Below are 15,470 nucleotides of genomic sequence, written 5' to 3'. Positions count from 1 at the left end.
TGTGTTATTAGAACTAAAATAAACTACCACGAGCGATTAGAATTTCGCTAATCAATAACTCAACGGATATGGGTAGTCTGCCAAGAAAATAGTTGATAAAAAGAATGATAAGAAGTGCCGTTAATTAGTATGACTGAGGTCGTTGCATCTCAATAGAAATTCTATGAAAATATACGATTGCGATATAGTAGCAGAAAAATTTATGAATTACTTGGAAGTATTATTTTGCATTTAACTATTATTTGATAGAAGGAATTTATTGATCAAATGGCAACACGGCATATAGGAGAGCGCCATCTATGAAATAACATAAATACTGGAGAAGAGTAAAACAGGAAACTCTTTGGACACCATTTACAGATTTCTATATTAAGTGATACCGTTACAGATTTCTCTACATTGGGAGTTGAATTTATTTCATAGTTTGAATATTCAGCAATAGATGGCCTACTTGTCGAAAAATTTATAGATCACTACTATTCAGATTTCTTCTCGGGTAATTTTTTCGATTGATAACAGTAAAATAATTTTTCGAATTTCTAATCTGGAAAAATCAACCGTTTTCAAGATATGTAATACGCAATACAAACTTTTTTTCATATTTTTATCGTGTATCAGCCTTATCGATTTCATATAAAGTCGAACCGGTAATTGCAAAACTCAGCTGATGAAATTATTGGTATAGTAGTTGTATTTATAAAAGCGCAATTATTTTTAGAACGGTTGGTTTTTCCAGATTCGAACAATTTTTTGCTCAGAAATCGCAGAATTGAACGATGAATGTATAATTTTTCTGATTTGAATTGGCAATGGCATTAAATTAACGGTTTTCTCATTTATGACCATTACCTTCCATAAAAATACCAGAAATTCTAAGAAACCAACTCTTGAAAATAAAATGGTCGTTATCTAAAGAATATTTGAATGTTTTGTGAATGAAAGTATTCTTCATGTTTTCTGGTATAATTAGCCGCTTTCAAGTAATTTGATGTTCAAAAATTAAAGAGTGGAAATTTGGAAAATTGGCTTTCAACTCTGTTGAAAAGATCCATAGATGAGTATTGTCACAGATTTGGCTAGTTATTCTGAAGGCATAGAGTCTATGTGTATGTCTGAAGGCAATCTTGCTTTTCCAGGGACGGCATAGCTCATCATGAAAACTTAAAATGGCTATATCTTCTTATAAGGGCCGAATCGGAAAAAATGGTGTAGGAAAAAAATGTTTCTTTCGACTTCAGGAATCTACTGTTAAAATATTTGTTCGTTTCAAAGACTTCCCCTGTATATATTTATGAGTTTTATGAATACCGTGATGAAAGCTTTACTCTTCTTATTTCCGATCTGGCTCTTGGGCTGGAGGATATATGATTTCCACATCAAGACGCAGTTTTTTCTGTTTTTTCCTTACCATTCCCCATTTCATAGAACATTGGCACAGAGGTAATAGGTTTTTTTCAAAAACTCATTTAATTATCAATAATACTGTTTGGAATGTTTCTTTATTATATACCCAAATTTTATTTACACGTTCATGATCGGCATTGGCACTGTTTGAAAAAAATATATCTCATATCAATCAGAATAATTACAATAAAAAAACAATACAATAAAATACTTAACAAAGTCTCAAAAAACAAACTAGACGACGCCATTGAAAATGCATCCAAATCAGCGTTATCTTCAGATCACAAAAAACACAGATTTACTGAACGGTCACTTTTTGTCTTCTAATTTAGCTTTATCTAACGTGGACGTCACTAACATTTGCTGTCCTTGTTGTGTGTTTTGGTTTGGGAACACTTTGTCTAAATGTTTCAACGATTCACTCAGAAAGTTCTGAATGGCCGTCAGGGCTGCAACTATGGCCGGACTGCCGAAGCCGTGGCTAATGAGGGAGAAATGGGTCAAATGTCTCTGAATGGAAGGGTCTAGGATGATTTGCGGCCGCGTATTGCACAGGGGCGATCTGTCCTGGTTGAGGAGATCCATCAGCTCCTTAGTTATCTGTTTGGTGGCTTGTAAAAGTTCCTTTCTTCTCGGCGTCTCGCCGTGCTGTCTGAGAAGATACTCAGCGACCTGTCGCGAAGGAAATTCTGTTTCGCATACGTAACCGAAGTCCCTGGCTAGGTGGATGGCCTCTCCTTCCACCAGCGAGGTGAGCAGAGTTACGTTCGCGGCTTTTCTCCGTCCTGCTGGCAAATTTAGACCGATTTTTTCCAATTTTTCCCTCAATATCCTTCCCCCATTCTTGCTTTTTGCCCGTCGGAGAACCCCGCCGAGAAGAGATGCGTTTAGACACTCTGGTGGGGAGAGACGCCGTTGCACTTCTCCAACAGTGACTTTGTACTTTGAGGTTGACGATAGCAGTGAGAGACGGCCTGGCACTGAACAGAATACGTCGCTAGGGGATACCATAGAACCTACGCCGTGTTCTTTGCCACCCTTCATGCCTGAAACAAAATTTTGTATTTAGTATTTCGAAGTGTTGGAATTCATGATAGTTCAGTTTATAAAATCTCCGCAACCTTAATATTTATTGATTACCTCCATGTGAATTTGGGATTCATCAGGAGATTTAAAAAACTTCGGCAAGTTCCAGCTTAGTTTAAAAATCGGAGAGAGTGTGTGAAATTCTGCCCCTCCTATTACTATTCGTTCAAAAATGAATTCAGGATTCGATTAGCAACTCATTGAATCGATTTTTTCGGGTTTGAAACGTGAAGGGCGGAAAATAATTCAAATGGGAAGGTTGTAACTCCTGAATCCGATATAATAGGGGAGTTACTTCATACATCTGTTTAGTTACTCCCTATGAGGTGTTTTAAATTAGGTCTCTCATTTCAGAGACAGCTGTAAGTACCAGTTATACAATGTATTTTTCTCTGTTGGAGACAATATTGTTATTCGAGAATAGGAAGGGGAACTATGTCATTTTACCTGATTGAATGTATCGTGAAACCCTATTGGTTCGATACATAAGAGTCGCGTACCTTCCAGAAAAATCATCTTATATTGATCCGAATGTTATACATATTCCGAAAGGGCAACTCTTCTAGTAATAAATCTGGGAATTTCATCCATATAGGTGCAACCGTTCGATCTTGACGAATTTTTAACTGAATCCATCTTTTTCAGGATTTCTCGAAGATCAGCTTTCGAGTAGTTTATCTCTCGATAAAAGTAACCGTAGATGGAAATGTGATACATATTCTGAAAGAGCAACTCTTCTAGTAATAAATCTGAGAATTTCATCCATTTGGACGCAACCGTTCGGTCTTGAGGAATTTTTAACTGGTCCCATCTTTTTCAGGATTTTTCGAATGTCAGCTTTCGAGTCGTTTATCTCTCGATAAAAGTAACCGTAGATGGAAATGTGATACGTATTGTGAAGAAGCAACTCTTCTAGTAATGAATCTCAAGATTTCATCCATCTCGGCGCAACCGTTTGGTCCTGACGAATACTCAAATGAAATTTGCAATTTTTGAAAAATGCCATTTCCAAGATGGAAATCTAAACGAAGTGAGATAAGCTTTCGAAATTACTCGCAATAGATTCAGCGTATTCGAAAACCTATATTTTCATAACAAAATTTCAAATATCTGGCCCTGTTTAGGAGAAAATATTTTTTTTTGTTTTTCCATTATTCATTTTCGAGTTAACTTCGAAGAGCTCTCTATTGAATTATCAACTGATTGGTTTTCTAGAATAGTCAAAACAAATTCTATGCAATCCATATTCTAGGACAGTAATAGAACATCCTGATTTTCAGATAGATTAGCAAATTGGTCATTTTAGGGGGGTCTAACCCCTTGCTTTTTGACCGAAAAAATCGAGATTTTCAAAATCGAAATTTTGTGCTAGGATGAAAGCCTAGGCAACGCTGATTAAGTAACCGGAAATCCCAATTGGATCAGACGAATATAACAGGAGATATCGCAGATTGAAAATTGCAATTTTTGAAAAATGCCATTTCCAAGATGAAAATCTAAACGAACGGAGATAGGCTTTCGAAATTGCTTTCAATAGATTCAGCGTGTTCGAAAACCTGAATTTTCATACCAAACTTTCCAATATCTGACACTGTTTAGGAGAAAATAATTTTTTTTTGTTTTTCCACTTTTCATTTTCGAGTTGACTTCGAAGAGCTCTCTGAAGTGAAATTCTCTAGCGAATCATCAACTGTTTGGTTTTCTAGAATCTTCAAAACAAATTCTATGCACTCCATATCCTAGGATAGTAATGAAACATCCTAATTTTCAGACAGAGTAGCAAATATGTCATTTTAGGGGGGTCTAACCCCTTGCTCATTTTTGACCCAAAAAATCGAGATTTTCGAAATCGAGTTTTTGTGCTAGGGTGGAAGCCTAGGCAACGCTGATTATATAACCGGAAATCCCAATTCGATCAGACGAATATAACAGGAGATATCGCAGATTGAAATTTGCAAATTTTTGAAAAATGCCATTTTCGGGATGAAAATATAAACGAAGGAAGATAGGCTTTCGAAAATACTCGCAATAGATTCAGCGTGTTCGAAAACCTATATTTTCATACCAAAATTTCAAATATCTGGCCCTGTTTAGGAAAAAATAATTTTTTTTGCTTTTCCACTTTTCATTTTCGAGTTGACTTCGAAGAGCTCTCTGAAGTGAAATTCTCTATTGAGTCATCAACTGTTTGGTTTTCTAGAATCTTCAAAACAAATTCTATGCACTCCATATCCTAGGATAGTAATGGAACATCCTAATTTTCAGACAGAGTAGCAAATATGTCATTTTAGGGGGGTCTAACCCCTTGCTCATTTTTGACCCAAAAAATCGAGATTTTCTAAATCGAGTTTTTGTGCTAGTGTGGAAGCCTTGGCAACGCTGATTATAGAACCGGAAATCTCAATTGGATCGGACGAATATAACAGGAGATTATCGCAGATTGAAATTTGCAATTTTTGAAAAATGCCATTTCCAGGTTGACAAACCGAAATGGTAGATTATGTACCAGAATTTTCGTTGAAGGGTTATAAATAAAGGATTTCAGAGTAGCTACCAACGAAAAAAATTAACTTTGATTTTGTCAACTCACCTTTCAAGAGAGGTATTTCTGAAATGAACCCAGAGTTGTCATCGAGACCTCCTTGGGCCTCATCCACAGCCTGTCCCAGAGCCTGGTGCAACGACAGCGGATCATCGTGTGGACGTTGAGAAACGCTCACTGAATAGTCGGACCTTCCGCCTCCCGGCCCTGAACTGTAAGGGAAACCACCTCCGTGTCCGAGCTGGCCCTGTAAACAAAAAAATCGAATCATTCCTTGTACCACGTACAAAAAAATTATATTCTACGGTACCATCTAGATGGTATAGTTCCAAATATGTGATTTTTTAAATTCCATGACCGTTATCTCCCAATCATTGATTGCCCATCGAAATTCCTTCTAGCTTCCGATCCCCAACAACGAAACAGAGTGAACCACATACCACAAAAATCGTTCAACTCGAAACTCTTGTATATTCATAGAAATTGGCTTGTCGTTAATTTTCCTCTTACCTTAATTATCGAAGTAATAACATGGTAACGCAGTAAATTGCTCGATTAACTGCACATTTGAACCTTCAAAATGGGGGGATAAGCGAAAACAACTCTATCTCTATCAATCTTTTTATTTTTCCTAATCCACGTCCACCATATGTCGGAGAGATTACAACGCCGTTAAGGTGGTTTAGGATCATAACAAGATATTTATGGAGCTGATACCTCAGTTGGTATAATCCAGACATAAAAGTGTTTTTTTCTGCGTCATTATGAAAGGGTCCATAATTGAGCAGAGTCTGCAGCTCGTAACTTGGAATAAATTGTGTAAATCAAAGCCAGTTTTTTGTCTTTTGGTTGTAAATACGATTGGTATTTCAAACCTCCCCCTTTGATGTAAGAAAATGTTACAAAACGTGTCCCAAATTCGAGATAAGACATCATCGATAATTTTTTTAAATAGCGATTCTAATTTTTTTATAACTCTTCTTTATGTTACGTACCAAATATCAAATTCTCATTCCTTGTCGTTAAAAAGACATGAAAGAAACATGAACTAATTCGAAAATGAAGAAACCTGATTCAACGTAATGAAATAATTCAAAAAATAAAAATGGAATCTCAAGAGGTCCTTAAAATAGAGTAGTGAAGAAGAAATTTCAACACCCTTTTTTCGATGAGTACCAGAGTGAAATTAATATAGCAGACATTTCATCCGTATGTATAATTTATTGAAATCGCATAAATTTTTGAAATGTCTGCATGTATCGAGATTCAAATCGATAATCAAATCGCTAATGAGTTTTGTATAACGTCGGAAGCGATAAATCATTTGAAGTCGAGGAAACATTAAGTTGTTTGAATAATTTTAAGAATAGGTAAATTCCCACGGTTGAATAACCTCTGGCGTATGTTAACATCGAAATGACCATGAATTTGACTGAGATCAGTGATTGTTTAAATGAAATTTCCTCCATTCGTTCAAATATAAATCTAAATCAATTCAGGAAATAGAGATAAATAATTTAATTTATACAGATGATCTCTAAGTTGACCACTTCCAACGTTTTGACAATTTTTTTTTTAAACTTATATGTTACTTCACCACTTTTCGAAAAAAGTAGGTTCTGTGACCCTACACGAAATTCTTAGATGGTGTAAGATCTGGAGATCATTTAAGTGAATCCTTCTAGGAATCATCTAATGCAAATCCGTTTTCTATACTAATGTTGTTTTACTTAGATTGGTAGGGCGAAGAATTTCCCCAAGATTCCCAGATCTTATATCATCAGACTTTTTTGAGGCTATTTGAGTATTACAAATAGATGACTCTTTGGGAAATGGAAGACGGTTACTTTTAGCACTACGATGAGTTGAAGCAGGCCCTCACCTGATATTAAACCTTGATTTCGAGGTGTTTGTAACAGAAGGAACCTTTTTTAACCCTGCAGACTCCACTAGGTTGTTTATTCTGTTCATTTCTCTACTATGTTGTCACTGTTAAGGGGAAGTAATACTTCAAAAATCTCCATTCAAAAACAGCATTCACTAGTTCTTAATTTACGCTTTCGATTTTGTACGTGAAGCCTTGATTTTTTTTTCAAATTGAAGTTAAAGGACGTCTTGATGTTACCCTGTCGTGGTAATTTCTATTTTTCAACTCTATCAGTTCGTAATTCAGGCTATTATTCAAAGATCTGGCACATTTCCGTATTTGGGGTAGCATCCGTAAAGGAATAACCCTTATCGATCATTTTAATCCCGAACCGTATGTACTACTTTCCCTTAAGCAGTCTTGTTCAGACGTGCCATTTGAGGCAGGTTAGACTCACCTGCCTCATCACAGCCCTCTTAAACACAGTGTTGAGAGGGCTGTGATCTAACTTAATATATCATTACTTTTACAAAATCGTGGTCCATGTACAAGGTTCATTATGGATTGACATTCTCAAAATGCGATATCGCCCACGTTATCAGAAGCGACAGCCACAAGGGTGGCTAGATCTCCTCAGAATGTCGTCTAATCGCAAGGGGGTTTCCGAATATATGTGTATGGTACAGCGGATGTCTGGGATTCCACCCGCTGCAACTATGTCGGAACATCGGAAATATTTGGGGCTCGCGGCCTGAGATGCTCATCATCTTCAGCCGGAGTCGATGCCGTATCTTCGTCAACTTCGGCATTCCGAAACTATTAAAAATGCGTAACATTCCCCCCTCCCCTCCCCTAGGAATGCGAGGGGATAGATAGATATCTTTATCGCTGTTCCCGATTCCAAAATGCAACACGAGAAAATGTGCAATTCTGAAAAGCTCATCGCAGGATGTCAATCCACGTTTGGAAACAAGGATATGCATAAGGCTCTTATTCGAAAATTCCCAACTACTAAAACTAACAGGATAATATTAACAGTAACTTCGGTATTTGCTATTTTGTTAGAAAAAGCTTGCACTGGTCGTGTCTTTTAGACGTAGGTCATTTTTTCCGAGAAATTTCACGGTTGTTGTGGGTTTACCTAGAGATCACATCTTGAAAACCACTCGAAATGAATGGTTCTCTTTTTATTGAATTGCCTAACAGCTTTCATGTCTTCTGTAGTTTTGAGGATCACCCTACAGTTGAAGCGAAAGACACTGAAACTTTTTGAAAATGATCCATATTTCAAAATGGCACGAAATTTTTTTTGCCTTTATTTTTATGGAAACATCTTAAAACTCTTCATTTGTGGTCTTAAATGTTTTCATAAAAATGAAGACTATCCTCCTCTGGCCTATAAGGCACCCAACAGACAAAAAACCTAACCTAACCTAACCTAAATTTCGAAAGAATAAGAGAATTTCTTTCTGTCAGTATTGCCACTAGTATCTACCACTATCTTGCATTGGTGAATGCTGCTGCTTTTTACTTTTACTCCCGCTTTCGCAGCTACAGTTTCAAATTCAGATTTATCAATTTCACACGCATTAGTCGAAGTCGCTTTTGTTTCACTGATCATTTTATATTTTTACTTTTTTACTAAAACTTACGTTTCTCTCTATTGCTTGTTAGTGAATATTCTGAGTCATAATCGGAGGCAAATGGCTCAGTAGACGTTCTGTTTACTGAAGAGTAAATGTCACTTATGGTTCAAACAGATATCAGCCTGGAGAATAAAACTCTAGAAGAGGTCGAGCAGTTCAAATACTTGGGAAGCTTCATAAATACTAGGGCTAACCTAGACACGGAAATACACAACCGTATCAATTCGGCATCACGGACATTCTGGAAGCTGAAGGTCAAAATCACGACCCCATTCTGAAGAACAAGACAGCTGTTTACAAAGCTGTGGTCCTCCCAACGCTTCTTTACGGAAGCGAAAGCTGGACGCCCTACTGGCGACATATTAAACAGCTTGAACAAACGCAACAACGTCATCTAAGACGAATAATGCACATCAGATGGTTCCACAAAGTTTCAAATGCAGAAGTCTTGCAGCGCGCGAGTTGTACAACAATTGAGACTCAAGTAACGGGGGCCCGACTCAGATGGAGCTGCCACATTCTGAGGATGCAAGACACAAGACTCCCCAAAATAGCTCTGTATGGCGAATTCACAGAGGGAGCTCGGAAACCAGGAGGCCAGTATGAGCGGTTTAAGGATATACTGCATCAATCCCTAAAATCAGTTAAAGCCAGTAATAACTGGGAACAACTAGCATTAGACAAGTAACAGTGGAGGTCTTTAGTACACTGTTACAATGGAGACTCGAGAAGGATACAGAAGCGGCCATATCTGGTTGGTGACTATCCATGCCGGGAGTGTGGAAGGATCTGTAGGTCACGGTTGGGTCTCTTCAGTCACAGGAGGGCACACAGTCGCTTTGTTTTTGAGTCTTTTTGTAGATTTATTTTCGGTAACGGGATACAACAATGAATGAATGAATATGAATGTTGACACATTGCCAACGGTTGGATTACGTCCCTCCTCAGATCATACCAATATCCCTATTGGCTTCATCCCCACTAAGTTTACGTCTAGGCATTATTCCAAAACAAAATTTCAGATTTTGGTTCATAATTTATAGTAAGAAGGTAAAACAATAACATCTTCGACTAGAACCTGCCTGGAACTAAAAAAGTTTCCTCGACTTTTTTGGTTGAGTTCTCCGTATATTTTCGGGTGAGCTCAAGAAAGAATGACCCTGTATCAGTGAAGTTTTCGACAGCCCAAAAACCGTCAAAACGTCATAGGAGGGCATACAGTCTCAATTAACCCTAAGAAATTATAAGCCTGTTCGCAACGTTTTTTTTTGTAGATTTATTCCCGGTAACGGGATACAGCAATGAATGATGAATGACTTATGGTAAAATAAGACAACCACTTTGTGATAATCAAGAGTAGGTATAGAAATAAGTGGCAATTCGGTTCAGAGCCGATTGGAAGAGTGATGACGTAGAAGGTGGCAAAGTCAAGTTCAATTGACATCAGAACTGGGTCCGTTAGCAGTGGCGTATGGATAGATAATAGTAATATATTGAACTTGACTTCAACAAGAATTCTTGTCAAGAATAATGCAATCCTTTCATTATCAGCTTTTCGTTTTTCTTCTGGCGATCAAAAGTTTCAGTTATCTGAATATTGCCTACTTACCACATGGTGGTTAGGGTCGGAATCCCTGGGCCTTCCAAGGCCCAACTGATTGTAGTGGTGCAGACCCGGCAGGGCCCCGTACGGATCCGTGAGGTACTCCAGATGTTGCTGTGGCGGTGGGCTGGGCGGATGGTGAAAAGTCGGGGGGAAATAGGCCGGTTGGAAGTCGGGCTGCGGCAACTGATGCTGCATCGCAGCGGCGTGGTGCAGGCCGGAAGAGCCTCGGTGGTGTCCGGAGGAACCACCTGCCCCGTAGCCAGGACTGCTTCCGCTCAACGCTAAGGAACCATGGCCGCTGGCAGTGAGACGTTCCTGGAAAGGAGAAGGGTCATTAGTTGGAATATTTATCTTTCGATTCATGGTTGGATACTTCAACTAATTTGACGGTTGAGATGATTTTGATGGCGGATATTCTTCTCTTGATTTGTACATATTTCGTTTTCGACAATGAGAACGAATTCAGCATGCAATCACCCATATTAACTCTGCTATTAATTTATCTCCAGTATTGCTATTTCAATTCGTACAAAAGTTACCAGATTCAGACGTAACCTAATCAACCTTTCATTTCCGAATCTGAAATTTCACTAGTTTATTTTCATCATTTCAGTTATCTACAGGGTATTACCAAATAAGTGCGAAAGTTTAGGAGATTCCTTGGAGAAAATTGAAGGGCCATTCATGAAACTAACGCCTAGTTATAGCGAAATTCAATGCTCCATTAAAAGTTTAATCCTTCACTATGGCCTTCGAAACAGACAGTTTTGAATGAAATGGCATTTTGTGTGCCTGTTCTACCAATAAGAAGGCTGCAGTATAGGAATCAAAGATTCACAATGAATCGTTCTTTTCAACACATTTTTTCAAGTTGATCAATTTTGTTTAGGTTGAAAGTTCTATTAAAAAATTGAATGGGGGTTGCATGTTTCACCCCTGTGAAAGATCAAAACAAAATTGAGTAGAATAGGTCCACAAAATGCTATTCCTCCAACTGTTCAGCAGTTCCAATAAAAATATAAAACATGTTATTGTTTTATTTATTTTTGAAAGAGTGTAACCTTATAAGGAGATGCCTAATAGCTTAGGTTAACTAGGTATCACCCCCTAGAATTTTTCGATACTCTACCTTATGAAGTTTTTCCAATATTTGTGAAAAAATGATTTAAAGTCAAAGAAGGTATCGATTTGAAAAAACCTATGAAAAGTTCAGAAATAAAATGCGTTATCGATGTTCATTTTACATTTTTATTACACAACATAACGAAAAATTTAATTGAGAGAATGTTCTATGTACAGGCTGGGCAAAATTCGTTGTCAATTGAGGGGATCTCGAGAACTACAACAGCTAGAAGAAAACGGATGACGCATTTCATAGCTCTTTTTCAGAGAAACAAATTATGGTGAAAACCGTAACCCCTTATTATTCTTCGTTTTTGAGTTATTTGCAAAAAATTAGATTTTGACGATTTTTTGGAAGTTCTTATAATTTTTTTTTGTCTTTGAAGTTACAGAACTGAAACTGGTATTTTTATACGTAGAATCTTCTGACAAAAAATATTTTCCAATTCAAAAGTAACAAATTCAATGAAAGTTTGCATTTAAAAAAACGCTTAATGATTCGAAATCAAAAAATATTTTGAGCTCGTCAGTGGATTCTACGTGAAAAAGTGCCTGTAGAAGGTTCAAGTTTCAGATCTTTAACTTCAAAGCCAAAAAGTTATGAGTTTTCGAAATCATCAATATCTCATTTTTCACTAATAACTCAAAAACGGAGAATCGTAGGAGGCTACGGTTTTCACCATTCTTTGTTTCTCCGAAGAAGAGCTCAGAAATGTGTATCAGTTTTCTTCTAGCTTTCATAGTTCTCGAGATCTCCTCAGTGGACAACGAATTTTGACCAGCCTGTACATATAGATATGTATTGGCTGTGTAATAGTGTGGTAATACATTTTGGAAAAAACAACAACAAATTTTGGAGCTTTCTCACGTTTTCTTTCATAAAATTCATTGGATTATTAATTTTTTTTTAATTATTACCTGGAGCAAACTTTTTTTTCGTGTTGGTCGTTTCTCGTGAAATTAATTGTTATAACACCGAATTAACTCTCCCATTCCCACAATCACCTTTCAGATTAATAAACAAATTTTTTTTTCTATACGAAATTCAATATCGTCGTTGACAACTTTCATCGACTAATTCACAGAAAGATATAATCACAACACTCGGACGTTCTGTACAAATTGACCTTGTTCTCATATTTGTAATACCTTTTAATTATCGGTTTAGCTCCCTCACTTTCTATTCCTATCTTTTGGCATCATTAAGTATTAATTGAAATTATTTGCATACCGATATTGATACCATGTGAAATGAGTTGCCTATGGTTTGGCTCGATTCGGAATTTCGAAATTCAATTATAACGAAAGGGAATTTCTGCTGGAGGAAGTCATACATTAATTCGTTAATTCATGTTGCGTTTTGCAATGGAAGGATGCAGTTATGTAAGTCGTGGATGGATGCTTTTTTCTCATTATCTAATGGAATCACGATTGGAATACCAACGTTTTCTTCAGTCTGAAAGGATTATTTTGGTTCGGAATTGATTGCAGTAGCTGAAAGTTATCGATATCGAAAAATTCTTTGGACATCCATTAGGAACATCCAATTAGAATCATCAACATTAGTGATTACTGAATTCTTGCTGAAAATATCATGTCCAATTTTTGATATTGACTTATCGAATGATTGGAATGAATTCACAGAAATGAACTTTCAACTGTGATTCAATCAACAATTTGAAAACTATTTCGCGCTAAAGAATTTATACTTTATCGACTGATTATTTTGTCGAAATATCTGTTAGAAAATATATTTTCTTTACACAGCCGATAAACTTTTCTTCTAAGGTAAGTCCAAAATTGTTTGATATTTATCGCGCATTCGATCAAGTATCGTTCAATTCTCAGTCTTAAACTCACTAAAATCAACTCCAGCTTCCCTCTGTCGACTCCGGTTAATCCAAAAATCACTGGAAACGGAAAAGCCGATCGAAAAAAAAACGATTCGCGGAACGCAGCCTACGTCTTGACACCTGACGCGATTCGCGCGGCGAACATAACACGAGCCACTTCACTCATTCATCGAAACACCACTCCGGGCATAGAGTCATCGAGTTATGATGGCAATGTGCGATGATCGAAAACGTCTCGGGGCTACCCTGGGCTTCGACCGAGTTCGGGAACGTGCGAGCGCAGAGGCGACTAACTTCGCGTCACCGAATTAATGGGAAATCAGTCCGATCTCCTAGAAATGAGTTGGAGTTCGTCTGTGGTCCAATCAAGATGCACAGAACGGGGGTTCTGTCAGTTGGTTAAAATCATTGACATAGAGACGTAATCTTTATGTCTATGGCTATAATACGTTGTTGGATTTGAGTTGAAGAGAAGCAGGAGGATAATTTTCTCTTTCTTATCGAAACTGAAGGGAAAATGTGAGATTCTTATGATAAGGAATGATATTACTTAGACCTTTCACCAAAGAGTTAAAATTTACTCTTTGCTTATGCTATGTCTGTGGCCAATCCTTCCTGTGTCCATAGATAATTCAAATGTTCTTTTCTTGTTGATCAGTTATAGTCGTAAATTACATTTTTACCGAAAGATCCAAACGTTCCAAAATAGTCGTCTCATTGAAATTAGACAGTTACCAAACAAGCTGATCTTGCACGATAACCAATAAGATTTTATCTCTCCCATTGAATACATTACCATTGTTTGTTGCGAGAGAAACATAATTTTCATACTCGGTCACCAAGTATTATCCTCGAATTGTTTGAAATTTACATTCCCATGAAAATAATATGTTAATTAAATATGTATATTCCAAGTAATCGATGAGATTCCCGATAGAGATAAGGATGTTCCTGCTGCGAAGATTTCTGTGCTTCGGCAAATGTCTCTTTTCCTATAATGAAATTCAATATACCATAATTGAACATTTTATATTCGTCGGTGGATCGATGTTAATTACAGGCATAAACTCGAATTTACGTTCAGAGTTCACCATAAATGTCACAGAAAAATTCGAATCGCCATAGTGTTGCCAGTTGAGTTTATTCTTTTTCCGGTGGATGGATAAAATTAATTCCATGATGACGTTTCTATAGTGTTCATCATGGGTTTTTGCACTTTACCTAAACGAACACGAGCGCATCAAAACGGGAGCGTGAAATTGCAGGATTATACAGATGTGTAACAACTATCCGATTAGTCTTCATTTGTATAGCGTTTGAGGAGAAAATCTTGGTCTATAAAGTGTTTGTGTTGGAGACTGGAAAATTGCCGTTAAAGAATTGCAGTACCTACAACATAATTATAGAAACCTTCTTTCTTGTTTTTGAACTGATTGAAGAGGTTTCATTTGATTTGAATGATCCAATAAAGAACAAAGAAATTCCCTTTTATCATCTCAATGATTTTCCATTTCGTTATAATTTTAAAGGATTCTCTGTGTCCGGCAATTTTATAGTCTATGAACTGACAGACGATATTCTGAATTTTGTAATGTTGTTTATGTTTTTGGTTTAATCCAACAAAGTGGGAAATTAATTGTATGAATTTCGAATTCTGATTCATTTGCTCTGAACTTGAATATTTCTTCTATTCAAATACTTTTATAGGTTAATCAATAAATTTTTTTCAAGATTGAAACTACAGAAATCATTACTGATCTTCTGTGGGTAGATATTTTAGGTATTTGCATTTGAGGCATAGACATAGAGAAATGGACTGAATACCAGCATCAAATTGGCTATTTATTAGACAGAGAGAAATGATCGTCAGCCTAATAACTGTCTTTTTTATATGACAGTGAAGGTTGCGACGTGACCAATAAAAATTCTAGAAAAAGACAAGTAGCTGACCTGATTTTTAGTTTCTCCCTGCCAATTCTTCTGACAGTATGTCATGCACAGATGGAAAGGGAATGCTCAGTCCATTTCTCTATGTCCATGATTTGAGGGGCAAAAAAACCAGCTATGGACATTCATGATCAAAATAATATAAGTCTCCTATCATACATTATATAACCACTGAAGGATAAATAACGTTCACTGAACGACATTTTCCAAGAAAATTGATAAGAGTTCATGAAAATCAATCGAAATAACATGGACCTAACCAAACATTTGTGTAGCGGTCCTGTCAAAGTCAACTGATCCGAAATGCCCTGTGAACTTGCAGGACCTACTGGCATGTCAATGATTCTTGAATGGACAGAGCATAACATGTGATTGAACAACGTTTTGATGGAAACTT

The 15,470-nt window shown here is 36.9% G+C and overlaps 1 protein-coding gene across 9 annotated transcripts in view; it reads right to left on the bottom strand.

The window, feature by feature from the left end:
- Positions 1-1,480: 1,480 nt before the first annotated feature.
- Positions 1,481-15,470, bottom strand: part of LOC123307349 (transcription factor AP-2-epsilon) — a 249,269-nt gene continuing 235,279 nt past the window's right edge. For all 9 annotated transcript variants that reach the window (XM_044889620.1, XM_044889623.1, XM_044889626.1 and 6 more), the window contains 3 exons: positions 10,155-10,466; positions 5,081-5,279; positions 1,481-2,450 (listed from right to left, as the gene is read on the bottom strand). In XM_044889620.1, coding sequence (XP_044745555.1) covers positions 1,714-2,450; positions 5,081-5,279; positions 10,155-10,466 — 1,248 coding nt within the window. In that variant the 3' untranslated portion in view covers positions 1,481-1,713. The remainder of the gene's footprint in view (positions 2,451-5,080; positions 5,280-10,154; positions 10,467-15,470) is intronic.

This window comes from Coccinella septempunctata, chromosome 2 (genome assembly GCF_907165205.1).
Source record: "Coccinella septempunctata chromosome 2, icCocSept1.1, whole genome shotgun sequence".
In the NCBI taxonomy this organism is placed as follows: Eukaryota; Metazoa; Arthropoda; class Insecta; order Coleoptera; family Coccinellidae; genus Coccinella; species Coccinella septempunctata.
The sequence above is the reverse complement of the archived record's forward strand: the minus strand, read 5'-3'. Positions and strand labels throughout refer to the sequence as shown.